The sequence below is a fragment of the Gobius niger genome, assembly GCF_951799975.1.
Source record: "Gobius niger genome assembly, chromosome: 4".
NCBI lineage: Eukaryota > Metazoa > Chordata > Actinopteri > Gobiiformes > Gobiidae > Gobius > Gobius niger.
This window is the reverse complement of record NC_136855.1, coordinates 2,289,620-2,308,823: the sequence shown is the minus strand read 5'-3', so window position 1 is coordinate 2,308,823 and position 19,204 is coordinate 2,289,620. Positions and strand designations below refer to the sequence as shown.

Here is a 19,204-nt window from a genome sequence, read left to right as displayed (position 1 = left end):
GAGTGTAAAACGCACACTTCGAACGCGGGGTCTTTTCGGTTCAACTTCAGCGCTTTGTAGTAAAACACACACGAGCTCCTGTCACTGCCTTTGCCTCTCACGAGCCGGGACGGGGAAATGAGCATAAAGAGGCGACATCGTGGACTCTCAGAGCGGAGGATGATCGTTAATACTCCTCTATCATATCAGCTATATTTTATTTTGTGCCCAGACAACACGGGAGCCGTGCGCAATTACGCACGAGCGCAGCTTAGAGGGAACCGTGCCAGAGAAAGAGAGAGAGGGATGAACTGCCCTCTCTCGGTGTCAGGGGAGGAAATAGTTACTTGTTGTGGAGTTTGGGCTGGTCTCTACTCGGGCAGAAAGCGCAAAAGTAACAGTGATACGTGGCCGATCTTTGCCCAATTTGTAGTGGCTTCTCGTGGTAATACGGCGTATACCTGCGTATCACGTAGACTACAACACATCTGCAGGGCTGCCAACTTTTCACCAAACTTTGGAGTGAGACTTTGGTCGGTCCCGAGCTGGGGGGCCTCTTTCATGGCGATAGTGTCTCGTAATTGTATTAAGTTCTAACCCAAAAACAAGTCTACGTTTTACATGACTGAGCACGTCAGGAGCTGCATAATGGATCAGAGGGGGTTTGATTGGTTCTGATGGGTGACCATCATTTATAATTCAGATATGATTTCCTGCAATCTGGTGCATTTTAGATCATAAATAATATTTTTAGCTGGTCTATTTACTGGTGTTAAAGAATTATATTTCTGGGCCCCTTTCAAATTGGGGCCTCTCAGCAAAATGCCCAGAGGCCCCTTCATCGTTACAGCCCTGCCAAAAGGGACAATGACACAATGTCTCTGTTTCTCTGCATCAGTCATTCCAATTATTACCAACAAAAATCAAGTAGCACAAGCTTTAGAAAATATGAACATTTGATCCCTCTATTTTGCAGTATGTTAGAGCATGTTTGATGATTAAACTTTGAATATGATTATTCAATGTAATAACTAGTTTTCCTCTGCCTCTCTCTCCCTCGCGCAAGAGGGGAAAAAGAAACTTAATTAAAAGAGGTCTAGGTTCAACGTGATCTCCGCTGTGACCGTTGTTTATTATTTCATTAGGACTTTTATTTCTCAAACTCGTTGCCTTATGCTGCTCACTTTAAGCTCCTCGTGGGGCAGCAGCAGCGGCGGAGGTGACCGGGGCGGAGGAGGCAGTAGGCGCGGTGATGTCGCTTCGGAGGCGGCCAGGAGTGGAACGAAACCACGGCCCGGGAGAGCTGGCGCTGGGAGTAGTTCGGGCGCCCTCTCGCTGTTTCCCCGGAGCCGCGCTCTACAACCCTTTCTCCGCAGGCCGCGCTCACGTCCCGCGCGTCGTGCATTGTACTGTACACTGTGCACTGTACAAAAAATGAGCTGTTCTCCGCGAACCCGTTCATGTCACATCACTAGAGCCGCCGACAGACACACAAACACACGCCAGAGGAGCCGTGCACAGGCACACAGACACAATAAAGCGTCTGCAGCCGCTCACTGCAAAAAGTCAGGGATGATTTTTTGGTTGAGCGTGTGATATGAGGAGTGTGGCGTGAGAGCGTGTGAAGGCACTCAAATGCGTGTGTCTCACGGTGAAACCGTGAGAGTTGGCAGCCCTGCATCTGTGTCTGGGGGGGCACAAGCATTTTGGGGGACGGGCACGGCCCCCTATGGCCCGCCCATAGCGACGGGTATGCGCGTTATTATATATTTTTTTATTCCTCTTCGTCACTTTAGTTGTGCATGATTACTTTGCAAAACAAAAGTCACTGCTGAAGTGGGGTGGACGGAGAGAGGAGAGGCAGAGGGACAGTTTGGGAATGCACGACGGGAAACAGAGAGAGAGCTCCCGAACGCTCCCGGCACCAGCTCTCCCGGGCCATGGGAGAGAAAAAGGCGTGTGGAGTCCTTGAGTGAGGCGGATACGGGAGCCCCGACACTCACATCTTCCACCTGTTCGCTCAGCTCCGCTCTCGGCCGCCTCCGAAGCGACATCACCGCCCACTGCCTCCTCCTCCTCCCCGGTCACCTCGGCTGCTGCTGCTGCAGCTCCACGAGGAGCTCAAAGTGAGCAGCAACGAGTTTGAGAAATAAAAGTCCTAATGACATAATAAACAACGGTTACAGAGGAGATCGCGTTGAAGCTCGACCTCTTTTGCTTAAGTTTGTTTTTGTTTCCCTCTTGCGCGAGGCAGAGAGAGGCAGAGAAAAAGTTACTCATCATTTCCAGTAGCAAATCAAACCGAAGCAGTAGTGAACAAAATAACGGAAGCTGTTTTAGCAGTGTTTGTTTCCACTGCAGAGCAAAGAAATGGGTCAATATTTTATTTAGAATTTTTTGCCCTTTCAATTTAATTAAGAAAATGGAAATACAATAAAACAACCACATAATTAGTTTTTCTGATTTTATTTTGAAACGGAATAACTAATGATCGAAAGGTACACGGATTCTCATTTCACTAAAACCGGACTCAACTCTGAATCTGAATTTTCCAGTTTGAATAAACGTGTTTAAAGTTATTACACACAAACAAACAAAATGGCGGCCGTTCATTGGACCCTGAAGAGAAGAGTCTTCCTTCCTCCACCAACCACTTCAGTCCCCCAGAGTAACAGGATCATGTCAAAATGTCTAAATCAGAATATCAAAGTAGATTTGAAGAAGTGATGAGTTAAGTCGTTAATTTCAATGTATTTCTGGTTGTTTTCAAGAGATCGTTTCATTCTCTCAGAATGAAGAGGCAAATACAGCGGTTCACCTTCAGGAATCACTTTAAACCCATAAACACAAGTCGTAGGTTCAGCTTATAAACATTTTACACTTTGAGAAATGTATTATTATGTTCAGCAAATTGGACACACAAACTTTGGACCATTGCTATCGTTCCAACCAGAGAACTCCGCTCTCAAAACTCAGGGACTAGTGATTCCTGGAGTCTCCAAATCACTGTCGAAGGGATAGACTTCAGCTCCAAAGTCCAGTTTTATGGAATCTTTCAATGAACTTCTGCAATAATAATAATTGAGGAATTACATTATTTCCCCCTGATTTGATGCCAGTTTGAGTTTAGTTTAATGCTTTGTAAAGACTTCAAAGGCTTAAACGTTGGCACAATTCACCGAATGACTATTCAACGCCCTACAGAAAGAAACCCTGTGCCCACATGACTAAAATGTAGCGATTCTCCATTGTTTCCCAGTTTTCTGCCTCATCAAAGGAATTGTGCCTGAAAAGCATCACAGCTGTTTGTGTTGAATCTACATCCCTTGATCTTTTATGCCATAAATGACTGAGAAACAAAAACATAAGTACTTTCCGCCGTATGTTTTGATTGTATTTGTATTGTCGGTATTAATTTGGTTTAATTTGTCAAAAGCAGGAAACAGGACTAAAATAAAGCATTACCCAGAACAAAGAGAAGCCAGTGAAATATTAAAAACAACAACATTGTAACATTATGTCTTTAAAGCTCATAAAAACCTGTCCAAAAAAACACACTCATGAACTTGTTTGCCGTTTAAAGCTCATTCCCGTTTGTAGCACGAGCATGAAGGGCGTCTGTATGAGTGCCGTTAAATAAATAAATAACGGTTCTTTCGCTAGTGTACAGTTGTGGACCTTGAGTAGAAAATGTGCGGAGTCCGAGGCTGCCAGTGTTGAAAGCGTTCCTGTGGTTCATTAAAAAGCTGGTTGTTTTCCACAGGAGGCCTGGTGAGAGTCCGCTGGGTTAAAGGTAGGGCTCTCCGAAGCGCCGCCTGCACTCCCCCGCTCCAGCAGAGGGCGGTGTGTCACAGCTCTGGGTCAGTTTGACGGAGCTGGAGCTGAGGCGGTCGAAGGCCAGTCTGTACTCACGGTCGAACGCGTCTGAGCGGGAGAGAAACAGCGTCACAAACAACAGAGAATAAGTCACACTTTTGGTTCTATCTGGCAACACAGAAACTTTCACCTGGAAACAAAATAACATGTTTAATCATTGTGCTGATTCTCTACAGAACTATTTGGGAAATTCACCGGCAGCGTCTCACCTTCAATGGAGACCAATGTATTAGCAGTTCATCAGGATTTAGCAGCGTTATTTCTTACAGCCCAATCTTTGAAATACATCTCTCTGCACCTGCAAGATTCGTTATATTGCCGTTGAAACACTGGGTCGACGGTGTTCAGGTGTGGACTGACCGATGTCGATGTTCTCTCGGCCCAGAGCCACGAGACACAGGAACAGGAGGTCTCTGTATATGCTCCTGAAACATCGAAACATAAAAGCAACTGAGGCTGAGGACACACTACATGTGATCAGAGCAGAGTCAGATCAGAGGGCATTGGATTAGCACAAAGTAGCTGCTCATGCTAAACCCTGCTTCAGGAACTAACTGTCAGGCTGCCCAACGCAGAAACAACCACACATGATCAAAAAGCAGTTGTGTTACTTCTACTGGACTAGTGCGCACTGCTACTCCTACACGGAGGTCAGGACAGCTCATTTTAGAGGCTGGATCATCATCAGCTACATCTAAAACCAGTTGACCTCTTGACCCCCGGCTCTGGTCCCAGTGCGCTCCTACCTCTGGCGGTGGATGCCCAGTGTGAGTCCCAGCAGGTGCAGCAGTTGGTTGAGCGGCCGGTTGAGGTCGTTCCTCGGGACGTTTCGGATGATTCCCCTCAGGACGTCTTCACTGAACGACCTCTGCTGCTCAGGGACCGGCCGCGGGCTCGGGTACCCCACGTCTGACAGACAAACAGGGCTTTAACTTGGACCAGACGAAATTGTCTCCATCTAGTGGAGAATTAAAGCAGTACTAAGTAACTCTTCCCCCTAGAGGCCATAAGCGCAACTGCAGGTGTAGTAGCAAGTTACCATTTTTATTGTGTTGGAGAGTAAATACTACGCTGACAGGAAAGGCGAAGGGAGAGAGGGTTACTGTGCATCCAATTATACAATGGAAATATTATTTTTCACTCAAACTTTGCTGTAAATACTGTTTAAAGTGACGTTAGGCCGCAGTTAGCTTTGCCCGTTAGCATGTTAGCTTCTTCTTCGTGATTCCATTAGTGTGTATTGGTGACTCCGGACCGGTGGCAGTCAAGTTGCAAACATGGTTTTCTGTCCAGAGACACCAGGGGGCGATGAAAGACCCTCCAGTCATCCCATAAACACTTGTATTTCCCCCACAGGGACTACGGGAAGGATTTATTAAGGTAAACACGTTGCTTAGTACGGCTTTAAGGGAAGTGCGAATGTTGCGTGTCCATTGTACACATTATTTCCTACCGTCAACCTCTCGACTCCCACATTTTCTCCAGCTTGGCTTTACCCAAATCTAAAAGCTTCTTGGAAAACACTGTCTAATAGGAATGAAAACGAGGATGAAAAGCCAACAAAAATGTGACCAAAGAGCAATAAAACACTTCAAAATTGTGACAAAAATGTGGCGACAAAAAAAGTTGGGATCAGTTTTGTAGGTCTTAGCTTTCAAATGAGGCGAGAAGCTTTTCGATTAGGGTAAAGCCGGGGAAAATCCACGGTGGGTAAGAGGTGAATCTCGATAACAGCCTGAGCCGGGTTTACGTTCGTGTCTGCGTGGTTGGAGGTCTTACTGTAGGAGTTCCACAGCAGATACAGCGGCTGCAGCGGGTCCTGGTGCAGTTTGAGATCGTCCCACAGAATCTGGACCAGGATGTGTTTGCTGTCGTCAGACGTCAGCTCCTGAGACACCTGCAGAAAGAGACAGCGGGGTCACCACCTGCTTTGACTTGTGCATGTTAATGACAGGGTTCATACATACAATTTAGTGCAATCGTTAACGCCCCAATACGATAGTTCAATGCCACAAACATAGAAAAAAAGTGAAATTGTTTGTTCTTCGGGTTTGCAAACATTTCATCAAACAAATAAAGAGATTAGTCAGAGCGTCATCCTGGTCCACAGTGTGTCTCACCGGAGCGTCCCTGTTGCAGTGCTGGGAGCTCAGCAGCAGCGCGGGGCAGGTGCCACGGCAGCTGCAGCCTCCTGAAGCACCACAGAAGGTTCCAGAAGAGGATGGGGTGAAGGTCGACCAGCGCGGGCTCACACAGTCACAGGACGCCCCCTCGTTCTCCAGCAGAGACTCCCGCTCCTTCCACAGAACCAGAGGGCTGAGGTACGGCACCGTCACGGGCTCCGGGCGCTGGGACGACCAGTCTGCGCCCAGCGGCTCCTGACAGAGACCAGAGCACAAAACCATCCTTTCTTTACTAAATGCAGTGGTCAAGGTTCAGATCTGGGTCCACTTTTGTCCTTAACGGTTTAGTTTTAACGTCAAAGTAAAAAGCTCACGCACGGAATCCCCCTGACAACACTGGAATCCAAACATGATCTTTTCCTCTGTGGAAGACGTTTCAGTAGCTCCTACAGACTCCACACTTTCCAGTCTTGGAAGGTTTTGGGAAAGTCCGGTAATGCGTCTGAGTGTGGACATGAATAACCAGAGTTTTAGGCTGTTTTAAAGCAAGTAACTCTTCCCCCTAGAGGCCATAAGCGCAACTGCAGGTGTAGTAGCAAGTTACAATTTTTTAACTTTTTAATTGTCTTGGAGAGTAAATACTTCGCTGACAGGAAAGGCGAAGGGAGAGAGGGTTACTGTGCATCCAAATATACAATGGAAATATTTTTTTTCACTCAAACTTGGCTGTAAATACTGTTTAAAGTGACGTTAGCCCGCAGTTAGCTTTGCCCGTTAGCATGTTAGCTTCTTCTTCGTGATTCCATTAGTGTGTATTGCTTTCTCCGGACCGGTGGCAGTCAAGTTGCAAACATGGTTTTCTGTCCAGAGACACCAGGGGGCGATGAAAGACCCTCCAATCATCCCATAAACACTTGTATTTCCCCCACAGGGACTACGGGAAGGATTTATAAAGGTAAACACGTTGCTTAGTACTTCTTTAAATGGCTGAAGGTCACCTCTGCCACTAAATCTGTCTTTGCATTGAGAAAAACTGTGTTGTTTTATCGATTGTTCAGGCGGAGAACATTTTCCCTCGTTCTCCGCTTAATGAACGGACTTCGCGCTCTGACAGAAGAGTCAATACAATGGAAGTGCTGATTTAGATTTGGGTAAAGGACACTCTTGAAAAAGACATTTTTAATCTCAATGAGTTTTATCCTGGATAAATAAAGGACACAAAAAAAAACCTGTAGAAAATGCACTGGGTTAAGGCGGGGCTTATGAGGTTAAAGCAGGGCTGTGTGGACTTAAGTTTTCTTTCTAGACGCAGGGTGGATTTATAAACACCCTGCTGTGTGTAGACAAGGCCTGATGTGTCACTAAATAAAACCATACATTTAAACCTGGCTCAATCCACCATCGAAATTTGGTCGTTGAAAATGCAGTGCAATTTGGACAATTATACATGTTTAACTTGCAACAAAATGTTCCTCATACAGTATTTCTGTCAGAAATACCGTATTTTCCGGACTATAAGTCGCCCTTTTTTTCATAGTTTGGCAGGGGCTGCGTCTTATTCTCCGGAGCGACTAAGATGTAGATTTTTTTTTTAAATTCAAATATATAATTTTGCCACTAGAGGGCACTGCAGGCTAATGGAGCAGCAGAAAGAAAGTTAGGAGTGAGCGAGAAGCAGAGGTTACTTTTAGAAGAAAACAAAACAAAGCTGATCACGGGCTAAAAGCTGGAGCCACATTTAGAGGAACGACTTTGCAAATGAGAGATTGAAGAACATGCTGGTGTGAGAGGTTTGTCAACGGTGCTGAGGTTTGTTCCTTCGGCGCAAGATCCGCGGATGCAGCCATTTTTCTGTCTCTTTAATCTGCACCGCAAAGAATTATGGGCAATATGCTTCGGCGCGAAGGGGGCGGGGCCAAAGACCCCTCTGGAGGATTGGGACACCCTACGCACTCGCACCCACCATCGGGAACGCGCATATGAGGGGCGCGAGGGTGGAAGTGCGAGTGTTGGGACAGGGCCTTATACTCCGGAGCCACTTATAGGTGCCTCCTGCATGACGTCACGCCAACTCAGTTCCTCCATCTGGACGGGACACACGCTAATGACCTCCAGATGAACTCACACCCACGTTTCATTTAAATCTACATTTCAAAACCGCTGAAATGCCTGAAACTTGTTGCACAGTTGGATGCAAATCAGAATTTCTCATGTCTTTCCTCTTTTAATGGGGTCCCGTTGTACTTTTCAATCGGATATCTCATCAAATTATTGAAAACTGCTGTAGCATAGAAGGATTTACTGTCAGTGTGAGATTTACTGTTCGTTAATCTGTGAAAGAGCGATCTATACAACAAGCTGGTGTTCAATTCAGTGTGTTTTACAGAACAGTATTGTTTTACAGTTATTGTAAGTCTACTTCACAGTTATTGTAAGTCTACTTCACAGTTATTGTAAGTCTACTTCACAGTTATTGTAAGTCTACTTCACAGTTATTGTAAGTCTACTTCACAGTTATTGTAAGTCTACTTCACAGTTATTGTAAGTCTACTTCACAGTTATTTTAAGTCTACTTCACAGTTATTGTAAGTCTACTTCACAGTTATTGTAAGTCTACTTCACAGTTATTGTAAGTCTACTTCACAGTTATTGTAAGTCTACTTCACAGTTATTGTAAGTCTACTTCACAGTTATTGTAAGTCTACTTCACAGTTATTGTGAGTCTACTTCACAAAAATGAAAGTCAGCATGGCCCAGTTGTTGAGGATTTTGTCAAATGGTGTGATGAGTCTTATCTTCTCTTGAACGTTGCAAAAACAAAAGATATGATCATCGACTTTAGGAAGAGCGCTCTCCCACATGTTGTAACATATATAAAGGGACAGCCAGTGGAGTGTGTGGAGTCCTACAGGTGTCTTAGAACAATTATTGATTGCAAACTGAATTTGAATGAAAACTGTGCTGCTGTTTGTAAAAAGGGCCACCAACGACTGTATTGTCTTCGGAAACTGTCCTTCTTTCATGTAGATCAAACTGTGATGACACTTTTCTATCGGGCATTCATCGAAGCGACCCGAGCTTTCTGCCTGGTCGCCTGGTACGGGAGCTCTTCTGTTAGAAACAAAAACGCCTTGAATCAGCTGGTCAAGTGGTCAAGTAAAGTCCTCGGCCTCAGACCAGTTTGGACTTTCTGCAGGATAGACAGTTAGAGAGGACGGCACGAAGCATCGTAAAGACACAGAGCACCTTTGCATTCAGAGTTTCGATGCTTCCGTCTGGGCGTCGGTTTTTGATGCCAATGAGCCACACGAACCGTTTTAAGAAAAGCTTTGTTCCCGCTGCCCTTTCCTTTATGAACAAGTCGGGATCAAATCACCCCTGACACGGCTTTTTTATCTTTGTTACTGTCAAGTGGCTTAAAGGAATAGGCCACCGTTTATACATACTGAGATATGTTCTTACCTAACCTTAGACGAGTTAATATATCCCCGTCTGGTCTTTGTCCGTGCGCTCTGTCACGCAAACGGAGCACATACGCAGCCACATACGCCTCACAATATAGTCCCCCTTTTTATCTGCTTATAAAATCGACATGCTACATTTCTGTGTAAATATACTTCGCTTGAAAACACTTCACGTAACTTTATTTAAATAGGGAACACGTGGAAGAGCTTGGTAGCTTCTATCGTGAGCTTTTTTGGAGCTATATGACATTTGGGAGAGGCTCCGTTTGCCTGGCAGAGCGCACGGACAAAGACCAGACGGGGATATATTAACTCGTCTAAGGTTAGGTAAGAACATATCTCAGTATGTAAAAACGGTGGCCTATTCCTTTAAACTTCAGTTGTTTCTGTACCAAAGGCACATCCTGTTAGTATCTGGAGCACTTACAAGTTTTATATTTAAACATGTGTGATGTTTTATCTTTGTATAATGTGTCTAGTTCTCAGAATTGCAAAAAGAATTTACCCACGGGTACAAATAAATTAACCTAACCTATTAGCCTGCTGGTTTAGCGAAGTGTCAGTAACTTACCTTACTCCTGATAATGAGAATATCCTCTTCTTGGTCGCCATACAGATGTATTCGATGCCCATCCTGACTCAAAACATCTGTTTGCAGAAAGGCTTTTTTATGCTTTTAATGATTTTCCTGTGTATGAAGACGGAAAATCTATCAAGAAACTATGTACTATGTAAATATGGGCAAACTCGAGTGAAGGGATGTTGTTCAGTAAATAACTGGGCTGAAGCGTGTCTGGGTCTGTAATATCCAACCATGACAGTTTGTTTGCAGATCCAAGTGCTGCATTTCCTTGTAAGTGAGTCGTGACAGATGTAGGTGAAAAAACGCTGCATAATTGTGTGGAATCGCGATCGTTTTCTGTTGCATTGGCCATTTTTGCTTCCCTTCAAAATGTCGCGCGCTTGCATTTCTGGTCACGTGACTGGGAGACGCCTATAGAACCAATCCAGATGTTTCAGGATCTGGAAGCAAAAATAGACTTATAATAATCACATGAGAAAATGAAACTCTACCATTTGGACAGCAGTGTCTGTTGTTTTTATCTTTAGACATTGGCCTGTTTAAAGCAGAAATGTTCAAATCAGACTTTGGCCGGTGTTCATGATGACATTTTCATTTAGTCTTAGTTATTTAACAACATCATTTTCTTTTACTCCACATCTTAATGCTAGTCTAGACTAAAATGTCACGTCAATTCAATCTCAATCTAAAACTGGCTCAGTCAACCTTGCATATATATATATTTTCTTGAATCACAGGGACAAAGACCTGGAGCTGTTCCTTTGGCAGAACATTTCAACATGAGGCTCGTACAAACTTCATCACAGGAAGTTCACATGTTTTTAGTGCCGGGTCATTTGAATGGATCTTATCCCTCCACAAAAACGTGATGTGAGTCGTAGTTTTGGATGAGCTTTGTCTGACTGAAGTCTGAAAGGACGACACAAACGTGAGTCCAAAGAAGTGACGGTGGAGCAGAGTGAGCTCAGCATTGTGGAGGAGCTTCAGAGTCACATCCAGAGTCGGGCTTTATGAAACACTGAAGCAGCTGAAGCCATTTGTGCTTCGAATCACAGCTTGAAACAGTCTCTCCACAGTGACATCTAGTGGCAGAGTGTCACTACAACAGCGCTCAGTGGTTCAGGCTTTAACTGATCCGTCTGTGGTGGAAATCAAAGCAGACTTTAAAATACAGACTTTTTCTGGATGTGTTATTGTTCTGACTGTGGTACGAGGAAAACCAATCGTTTCCTTCATCTTTCCTCCCACTAAATGCGTCTTTTTGCTCATCTTTTTCTAAAACCCATGTTAGCATGATCATATAAAGCAGCAGAAGGCAGGGTCAGGAGTAACTCGCTGGAGGATTACCCCTACTGTACATGTTTTAGGCTGCTTCAAATGGACACGAGTACATATTTATTATTACATATTAAAGACAGCAACATACTCTCCAAAACACATTCCACACTTGAGCAGCTTCAGATTGTGAAACATTGAGCAAAAGTGGGCGTGGTCATTATGATGTCGCTCACGGTCATGGATGAGGTCTGGCTTTTGCTGCTTCATAATAACCAGAGTTTACTTTCTTTACATGGAATTATTACACATGTTTTTCTATCAAGCACAGCGTTGTTTCCCAGCAGACTCTAGAGCTGCTGTAGTGACAAAGGACAGCAGAGGTACTCCTGGTGTTTACAGTCACTCTTATGAATCATGTGTCCTCTTTAAACAAACAGAAGAATCCATGTCCTCAGTCCTCTTTCTAATGAGCGCCAGGACCATGACAGCATCGTCAGCTCCCCGCCATGAGGACCAAAGAGAAGCATGTTCCTCGCTCGTTGGCTGGGACGACTTTGTGATTGGTTAGATTCGCCTGTCTCTCACTCAGACCCTGACAGACGCTGACCAATAGGAGCAGTGGGCGGGGCCTGTGTCCTAAACGATGGAGCACATCTGAGCTGGTCTGGGTGAGTGCCCGTGTGTTTGCTTCATCAATCCAATATTCCCCAAACCCACGTTGGCATTTTCACATCAGTCGCTTGATGAATGAAGTGTTCAGTAGTAAATGTGACCTCCTCCGAACAGAAGAAACCACGAATGATCAAGATGAAGGATTTTATAGTGCGACGGCAGAGCCATGAACAAGTGACTTTCTAATGGAAGTCAATATATATAAATATTTGGATATTTTAGTTGTTTTGTGCAGAACTGAAGTGGATTAACATCATTATGTGGAAAAGAGTTTGAAAAAATATGAAAGTCCAGTATTGTTACAGCAGCTGTGTCACCATGTGTCACCACTAGGAGGTGCTGTGGTGGTGCTCTATAAAGGGGGAGCCGCTCCTGAGTCCCACAGGTCGTCGGCCGCTTCACTGTGTGTGATTTCAGCCTTTTTACGGAACTACTGAACCGGACTTTATGAATCAATGGGCATTTATATGAATTTGAACTTCATAAAGGCACCTTTTGGATCAAGGCGGACACATCACGGCCCCGAGAACCGAGAGGAGCCTCAGATCACGCAGCGTCTCGCGTTTGTTAGAAAGAGTTTGTGAAGAAAAGTATTTGAAACGTTTGTGAACGCATTTCAGCTTCTCCCACAGACCAGACAGACGCCTCACCGTCAGAGCAAAGAACAGACCCTGACCCGAACAACACAGCTGTAAAAGATCACATGTATAATACGGTGGTGGATCCGCCTGTACCAGCAGAGGGCGCCCTATCCCGGTGACTCCGCCTCAGCGTGGTAGATCTGCCTCGGCTCCGGGCCTGCAGTGAACTCTGATTGGAGAGTTTGACCCTGATTTTATTGAGTAAAACCTGGATGTTTTATTGGGGAAGTCGCTGCTCCTCCTTCAGTCGGTGACATCGGTGTCTCGCTGTAAAAAGAAGATATTTCACACATTTCCTTTTCTGTAAATAATCCCATCCAAACATATACGAGGAGGACAAAGTGAGCACACGTAATGCAGCTCATGTTCTAAAAGTGCTCTCTACATGTCAGCTTTGTGCACTTTCCCCATGAGCTTAGTGTGGACATCACGTGGTCAGAGGTGGTCGAGCGGACAGAATATTTACTCAAGGAAAAGGAACGGTACTCGAGTAGCCTACAAGTCAAAAGTACTGGCCCCAATAATGACTCAAGTAAGAGCAAAAAGTCTTTCTTGAGTAACTGAGCGTAAAAGCTTGATTCAAGTTGTGACATAAATGATGAGAAACAAAACATGAAATAATGTGAAAATTGTAATATTTGTAAAGAAAATACCATAAAAGTCCAGTTACTTGAGTACATGTACTTGATGTAACTGAGTACTCCCTCCTCCAGCGCCTGAACTTGTGGACAGTCACAGGAGGACATGTCCCTGAAGACGCTCCAGGACACTGACTGTAAAGAAAACACTCACACATGTGACATGTGAGTCTGGAGGAAAGAGTCTGAGGAAAAGAGTCACGACTGTGGAGAATCTGAAGAGCCACATCAACAAATGCACCAGTGGAGATGAAAGAAAGGAGCCATGTGACTTTATGTTCACGTCTTTATTGAGTCTCTCACACATTTGTGTTCTTCAAACATCAGGGTTTATTCAGGCAGAAGCAACTCACATTTCAGGCTTTTTAATGCCCAAATACTAGATTGGAATGACACAAAGGCAGAAAACAATCTGTGCAGATTTCAATGAACATTTACAAACATTTCATCAAAGAAAAAGAATTGGACAAAACTGGGGAAACTGTTTTAGATTCAGACATAACTTTGGTCTTTTTCATGAACTTATACGGTATATATTGTAGAGCAATGTCATGGTTTTCCAGTAGATTTAGATTTAATGCCAGTTTGAGTCCAATTCATGCTTTTGAATGACATTTAAGGCCTTGATTTTGGCTAAATTCATTGACAGACTTTTAAACCCTGGTTCAGGCAGAGAAACTAAAGAAACACATTGATCCAAAATGTTGTGATTGGAACAACAGTGTTGATGACGATAAGAGAATAGAAGTAATAAATGTATGTTTTGGTGGAATTAGAAGCATTTACAGCACCTTTAGGAGCATTGGAACAGAATCATCCTAATGTTTATTTGACATATTATCTCTTTAGATGCAAAAGCTGTTGACATGACTATAATACTGCAAAGAAATGATGTTTAATCACCAAAACAATCCAGGCTAAAGAGTTGAAACTGATCAATGTTACAATGGACCTGATCAGTCATGGTTTCCTTGGCTCTTTTACCGTCATTTCCTCAGCGTCGTATTTACTCACAGCAAACTCATGAGGAACTAAAACCCACAACATCCCAATGTGTGATCAGCAGCAAAGATCAACGATTTGATACTTTTGAAAAGTTCTTCAGCCGCTTCACACACGTGGGGAACATTTATCCACCACATGTTTGACTCTAAATAATCCTCATTTTGATGATGTCGTAGACGACATCCTTCATCTTTGAGAGTGCACCGGCTTCAGTTCATGTCAAATATGATCCAGTACGATTCTATTGACCAGCAGCATTTAACTCTGCATTTAAACTCTGAGATATGGAAGAAAATACAGGAGAAGATCAGACTTTATGAACCCACAGTCAGAGAGAGACATTCAAATCATTCATTAATAATAAAACCAAAGCAGAATGAGTCAGTCCTCCAGGGGGCGCCGTGTCCTTCCTGTTTACACATTCACCAGAGACACAGAGGCCAAAAACCATGGCAGTCCAAACCCTGGGAACAGAGGCTCAGTGAAGGAGCTGATGAAGGTGTGGAGGTGGGACAGTTTTCCATCAGAGCTGACGTCATAGAAGGACAGAGCTCCAGCCTCAGAGTCCAGGAACACACCAACATGACCCACTCGATCGGAGTAGATTTTAATGTAAATCACCAATGAGGAAATCTCTGGCTGTTTTTTCTCATTGTGTAAGAAATAATTCTGTCCCTCCTTGATCCTCATCGTCCAGGACTGATCATTTTCTCCAAACCGACTCTCGTCTCCTCTCCGTCTGATTCCTCTGTAACTCACTGAGATATCACCCTCATACCCTTCCCACTGCACCTCCCAGTAACAGCGCCCCCTCAGGCCGGAGGAGCTCAGGACCTGAGGACAGTCTGTGAATCTGTCCTCATGATCCGGAGGCTCAGGTGTGTTCTCTCGTCTCACAGTCCGTTTGTCCTCTGACAGCTCGAGATCTCTGTTCGCTGTGTTTGGGTCCAGAGTGAGTTTACAGTAATCTGAGAAACACAAACACAATAATGACTAAAGTGGAATATAAATGTCATCATCATCGTTAGATATGAACCATCTGAAGCCAAAATGAGGCACAAAATCAGTCGAACAATAATCATCATAACCAGAAGAATAAACAAGAGCACAGCTGCAGGGACTAAGCACTGATGGTCACCTATGTAGCCACAGCTGCCCTGGGGCGGACAGCAGTGCAGTAAAGTCATGTGCTGAGGTGAAGACACAGGCCGTTTCTGGTTCTTGTGCTCGTGTACTCGAGTACTCGTGAAACGTCATCAGAGCCGGCCCGAGAACTGTTCCAGGTCAAAGTTCACATCAGACTGAGAACAGTTCAATCCCCGGATGTTGTTCTGGCCCCGCCCCCTTTACCCAGTCTGAAGTTCAAGTTTAATGTTGCCTGTTTTATTGTTCCTCTAAAATTCACGTTGAAGGCGATTTGAGGCGAGAAATGTCCATTTGTAAAGTAAAGCCAATGGTCAGTTCAATCCCAAGTGAAAGTAGGATCCGGCCGCTCGGGCCACTTCGCCGCCCACGCAGTGAGTTGTAGCTGAGCGGGCGAGCTCTGTCTGGGCTCAAAGTTCCTGAAGCTCCGCTGGTTTTCAAAGGCTCCATTGTCGTTAAACTTGTGTCAAAGTTTCTGACTTTCACCGACACACGCCTAAAAACAGCCAGAACATCACCACAGACACATTTGTTTCTACTGTTTTTACATAAATCCCATAAAATAAAATTGAACTACTCGATGTCTTTCCAAAACTACCAAACATATAATTATTTAATGGATTTTAACCTTTAAATGCCAGTTTTATTTTGTAAACTTTACAAAATGTCTGAGTAAAAACATATAAAGTTGAATATTTTCTGAATAATAAACATTGTAGAGCTGGGGCTTTGATGGTGTTTAGAGCCTTGGACGTGTCAAAGTTTGACCTAATATTGATTTAACTGCATTTGTAGTTTTTCTGTAGTGACGATTCTTTCTGTCTAAATGTTCTTGGCTCCATTGACTTCCATTATAAAGACATTCAGGACTTGCACTTTTCTTTGCTCTCCTGTCTCCATATAAAAGTCATACATTTATAATGTCAGCATTTCATTTTGAAGAACAAGAGTCAGATTCAGATGAATGAAATCCTGTTATTTTCCCATTAGGATATAATGGAGCCATGGCAGAACCTGGACTTTTCTCACATAAAACTTCACATTTTAAATCTCACTGTAATACAGGAAAACAGTCACATATCTGTGATGTCAGCGTTTCATTTGGAAGAAAAGGAGCTGAATTTGACATTTTCTCTAGATTTCAAAATTTTCCACTTTTCTAACATTGTAACAGATGCTGTATCTTCAGTCGGCTGATACTGAAGCTGTGGCCCAGGGGAAACTACAGGATTTGTTTGTCTTTGTGTTTTCTATAAAATATATGAATATTTTTCAAATGAACAAGTGATTTATCGACAGTAATGTTTAGTGTGAAGATTTTTACAGTTTAAAATCTTCAACACCAAAACAGCTGAGTGGGAGCGTCACAATCAGTGGTTAGTTTTGAAGCAGAAAAGTCTCGGTTTTGAAAACGAGGCCCAGGTTTGTGAACCTGAGGAAACACGAGAATAAATCCAGACTGCAGCTCTTTGTCCAGGTTATTTTAGCCAAAAAAAAAAAAAATGAGGCTCCGCCCCCCGCGCTCTGGTTATCACATAAACACAGAGTTTATAAACTGTAGAATATGAAACAACACTGGCATTTGACACTGTCAAAAAAGTTTAAATTCATCAAAAACAGTAAAAATGTCAAATGTCACTCATTTTCTTCCAAATGAAACCCTGATGTCACAGATTAAGTGATTTTATGCCGTATTTCAGTGAGATTTATTATTATATATGACTTATTTCCATTATATTCAATAGGAGAAAACACAGTGATTTTATTCATGTGCAACAATGGGAATGAGCTCTAATCTGATGTGTTCAGCTCGCAGCCCAGATAAAGACCAAAGGGAGGAGTTGGGGTAGGCCCGGCTCCTCCCCAGAAACTACCGTTACTCTCACCTGTGAGGAAACACCTCTGAAGCAGAGCGTCTCTAACCACCTGCTCACTCCAGAGTATCGATGTGTCCTGAACTCTTCAAAGCTGATCACTGTAGATTATTGTTCTGTTGTTGCTGATGTGCCGTCTCATTGTTTTTTTGATCCACGTGTCGTCCACATATCTGAGCCAGTGAGTGGGTTTGATTCCTGGGTTTGATATTTGATGTTTGACTCAAACCATCCACTCCAGCACAAACTAGGGCTCAGACATAGGGCTACAGAGGTGCCCACCAGTGCAGAGGGCAAGACCAAAGAGGAGGGGCTGCGGGCTGAGCTGAAACTTTAGTGTCGCTGACGAAGCCTTTTGGATGAAGAGGCGAAACGTTCAACACTTAAACTACAGAGTCCAGACGACGACTCAAGAACCTTCATTGAACAAGGATTAACAGTTTAGTGTGAAATTGCACACGTCTGAGTTTGATATTATGACTTTCACATGACTCCATGAAGCAAATGGAATCACTTTTTTAACTCTTCCCTGGTCGGCCCATGTCCAAAGATTGCAGTGTTAATGGTGCACACATTTCATTTTGATGGTGGGATTGTTGTAGTGACTGATGACCATGAATAAAGCTGCCACAGGCTGAGAGGGAACCAGCAGCAGCGGGAGGACAAACCCCACAACCAAGCTACAGATTTACTGTGGAGCTCATTCACAATCATGTTAGCGCTAATGGAAGATTTGTGCTTCTATTAGAAACAAGTTAGCATGAATGTTTCAAGTCTCTGAAAAATGTAGTTGAACATGAAAATAAACAGACACAAAGGTCTTGAAGTAATCACTGCATATACCGCTAAGTATTTTTCTTTCCCTTGTCATTGTGACAAAGTGTGTTTGTCGCATTATTTATTTTGGTCATTTTTCTTCGTTTCATTTGTATATGAAACAAATGTTGTGAATGAATCAGACTCACATTTTCTTGGACCTGGGACCATCCACCGTTCTCCAGCAGGATCCAGCCTGAAACACACAAGTCCAGTTTACTGTCGACCAGGACCAGAACCAGGACCAGGACCAGGACCAGGACCAGGACCAGGACCAGGACCAGAACCAGAACCAGAACCAGGACCAGGACCAGGCCTCACCTCAGTGTCTGCAGGGGCCCGTGTGGGGCCTGTAGAGCCGTCAGCAGCTCGGTGGAGGCTCCTGGATGGTTGTAGCTCAGGTCTAACTCTCTTAGATGGGAGGAGGCGGAGCTTAGAGTAGTGGCCAGAGAAGCCCCGCCCCTCTCTGTGACCAAACATCCAGACAGACTAAAGACACACAGCATTAGCCTCTGATGTGGACACAGACAGAGTCCTTCATGAGAGCGTCTCACCTGAGAGTCTCCAGTCTGCAGGGGGCGCTCTTCAGTCCCTCACACAGCAGCTCCACTCCTGAGTCCTGGAGGTCATTGTTGCTGAGGTCCAGGTGAGTCAGACTGGAGGAGCTGAGGACTGAGGCCAGAGGAGCACAGACGCTCTGGGACAGACCACAGAGGCTCAGACTGAGGACAGAGAGGACCATCAGAGACCAGAGCCACGATGAAGAGGCAAAAAAATATTTGTAAATATTACACAGACGCAGAATTTAATAGTAATATAGAAACGTCTGGTTCATTTTCTCTTCTTCATTTGAATTGTAGAAGCCTGTGTTCAAATACATGATTATTTGAACACATTACAACATAAATGTGCTGTTATAGCTCTGTCTGAGACTTGGTTAACGGAGCGTCAAGAAGCTTTTCACCGAGGATTAGCTTCATTGTGAAGCGGAGCTACAGCAGCTCTGGGACTTTTACAAAGACACACATCAGTGTTTCTTTATCTAAACAACCAGGATTAAAAGACAAGAAACGAGAAAACTTGTATCAATGTCTGAATCTGAGCTGGAATGT

General features: G+C 44.0%; 3 protein-coding genes across 3 annotated transcripts in view; all 3 read right to left on the bottom strand.

Moving 5' to 3' along the window:
- The window catches only part of LOC306962382 (NACHT, LRR and PYD domains-containing protein 3-like), a gene marked incomplete at its 3' end in the record, with an annotated part of 111,973 nt that overhangs the window by 75,696 nt on the left and 17,073 nt on the right, over nt 1-19,204 (bottom strand). The window lies entirely within an intron of this gene.
- LOC306962313 (C-myc promoter-binding protein-like) lies at nt 3,572-6,260 on the bottom strand (the record flags this gene model as incomplete). The annotated part of the gene is made up of 5 exons (XM_079555434.1): nt 3,572-3,903; nt 4,216-4,280; nt 4,602-4,764; nt 5,635-5,752; nt 5,976-6,260. 5 exons carry the CDS (start codon nt 6,258-6,260, stop codon nt 3,767-3,769), a joined length of 768 nt encoding a protein of 255 aa, XP_079411560.1. The 3' UTR covers nt 3,572-3,766.
- On the bottom strand, nt 14,682-18,835 carry LOC306962312 (neoverrucotoxin subunit beta-like; the record flags this gene model as incomplete). The annotated part of the gene is made up of 5 exons (XM_079555433.1): nt 18,647-18,835; nt 18,414-18,581; nt 18,242-18,288; nt 14,794-15,227; nt 14,682-14,723 (listed from the first exon to the last, which is right to left on the bottom strand). The coding sequence occupies exons 1-5, from the start codon at nt 18,832-18,834 to the stop codon at nt 14,682-14,684; spliced, it is 879 nt and encodes a 292-aa protein (XP_079411559.1). The 5' UTR covers nt 18,835.